Here is a 2,517-nt window from a genome sequence, read left to right on the forward strand (position 1 = left end):
TACCCACACCTCCTATAAGATAAAGACTTTTACACCTCGATAAAATCAAGTGCAAAACCTAATTTAGAAAGCACAACCAACATTTCTAATCTGAAACCTCATGATATGTACTTTTCTTGACCGTCACCACAACCAAGTCTAAAACCTAATTTGATCAAGAGATCACTTGTGGAAACAAAAAAATAAATTGGAAGGAAAGCCAAATTTTGACCAAATGCCTAACACGTCGAGACTCCACCGCGGCCATTTCATTGCTTGATAGCTTGCCCATTGTAAGCACTATCTATTAGACTGAACTGAACAAAATTCTAGAAAGTGTAAGTAAGTTGTACGCACTGACGTTGATGATCGAGTAAAGCAGATAGTCCGTACCCAAGACGTACTCAGGAAGCTTTCCCATTTCTTACTAAATTTTCAAAGAAACAATAGCATCAATAAAACAATAGCATCGTGTGCCGGACAGAACAATGTCTCATTGTTGCTTCAGAGTATGATCAGTCGGAACTGCACCACTCGCCCAGGAGCAACAAATTATCAAACTGGGTGTGGATTATTCCGTATCAAATCAAGATCTATTTAAGTATCAGTACCAGTATTCAGCACGGTGGGCCGAGCAATCAATTCGGTAAGTGCACATACCAATCGATCAGTCACTTGTGGAAGGGGCTCTGGAGCATGGAGACGGTGGAGTAGGAGATCTGGAAGGCCTGCTCGAGAATGGAGGAGGGAATGCCGGAGCCGAAGAGGATGCCGGGGAGGGAGTTGGTGACAGGGTTAGCAGAACTGAAGGAAGCCAGGGCATGGGCGGAGGGGCCGTAGCTGGCAGGGTTCATCTGGAAGTGGACGAGGCCTTTGGGGAACACGAACAGGTCGCCCTTCTGCAAAGTCTGGTTGTACATCTTGTTGGAGGTGTCCACCAGGCCCACCAGCAGAGTGCCGTCTAGCACGAACAGGAGCTCCGTGGCGCGTGGGTGCGTATGCGGCGGGTTTAGGGAGCCTGCCGGGAACTCCAGGAAGGCGGCGGAGATGCCCAGCCCCGTCACTGCCGGGAACTGGTCCTGGAAGGCCTTCACCGGCTTAAACATGCCCGCCGACGCGTTGGCACCACCTCGGAAGCCTTTGAACGTGAACAAGCTGCCATCTATGTCGGGTTGGCTGGTGCCAGCTGGCAACACGAAGTCCGTCGTGGCCTCTGGATCGGAGCCTACCGCCAACCCCACCCATGTTGTCGATACGCAGATCGTGAGCATCAGCAAACTGATTCTACAGCTGGCCATAACATACAGCGATAACAGCCGCGGAGCAGCAGTCTAGTCTAGCTTTGTTATATTAATTGTGTGATGATCGATGCTGATGGCGTGCAGGACGCGCGGCCAATTGTTACTGCTTGCTGAAAATGTCTTTCAGCAGCTGCAGGTCCTGCCACAGAGGGATAGGAACTATCTTCTTTCATCGACAATATATACTACGCGAAGGGCACCTCCCCTGCCGTGATGCCCTGAACCTCTCAGCGCGCCGGACGAATAGGTTAACCGGACTAAGGAGTTAACGGGATGCCACTTGGCAGCCTGATAGGAACCACGCGTTTTTCCGGACCTAATCGTAATAATATTTATATGATCAGCCTACCTTTGTACTATTTTTCCTAGAAAATTGCATACGAATGATGGTCTAATCATCTGGCTACCATCGATTATAGTCAGTTTTATTGTCAATCAAAGCTGATATCGATTAGAGTTAGTGTTCGTTAGATTAGTTTGATTGTCAATTAGAGCTAGTATGGATTAGAGTTAGTGTTCGTTAGATTATTTATAGTGATTTATTGATAACTAGTATATAGTCAATATAGTTTATAGTTAGTTATCGAGTATTAGTTTAGTTAGTTAGTTACATTATCAATTATCCTGAAGTATTGATTTATATTTAGTTAGGTTCATATTGAGTTGGATTATAGATTATAGTTAGTTAGTTATCGATTATTAGTTCAATCAGTTACTTCAAGTAGATCTGTCGATTATAGCAGTTAGTTCAACTAATTGTAGTTAGTTTAATTGCAGTTGAATTAATTCATATGATGAGTGATTATTCATATAATGCTTGAATTAATTTGATTAGTCGATTACTCAAGTATAGTAAGTACTTAATTATTTAAATTAGTATTAATTTGATTGTTTAGTAATCTAGTAGTTAGCTAATTCCATTAGGAGTTGATTAGTTAGTTAATATTGATTCAATTAATTAATGATAGGCGTTAGTATATTAATTTGATTAGTATTATTTAGCCAAATTTTGATTAATACGGATTAGAATTTCAGGGAAGTATATTTATCAAGGCATTTTACTAAAACTTACTATGGAAATAAGTTGATGTTATTTATTATGGACTTTTCTTATTTCTTGCTTGATTTGCATTATGCCTAGCAAATAGACATGAGGATACTAATGTGTTTTGTATTGTGGTGAGCAGATAATGAGGTCGAGTTAGACACAATTATTATTTTAAAATGCACAATTAAA

The 2,517-nt window shown here is 41.7% G+C and overlaps 1 protein-coding gene across 1 annotated transcript; it reads right to left on the reverse strand.

The window, feature by feature from the left end:
- Nucleotides 1-650: 650 nt before the first annotated feature.
- LOC148012740 (putative germin-like protein 9-2) lies at nt 651-1,277 on the reverse strand. The gene has a single exon (XM_087669212.1). The coding sequence runs from the start codon at nt 1,275-1,277 to the stop codon at nt 651-653; it is 627 nt and encodes a 208-aa protein (XP_087525338.1).
- Between the last annotated feature and the right edge of the window lie 1,240 nt (nt 1,278-2,517).

Source organism: Lygodium microphyllum, chromosome 27 (genome assembly GCF_053477565.2).
Source record: "Lygodium microphyllum isolate KBCC chromosome 27, Lygodium_microphyllum_v1.1.10, whole genome shotgun sequence".
Taxonomy (NCBI): domain Eukaryota; kingdom Viridiplantae; phylum Streptophyta; class Polypodiopsida; order Schizaeales; family Lygodiaceae; genus Lygodium; species Lygodium microphyllum.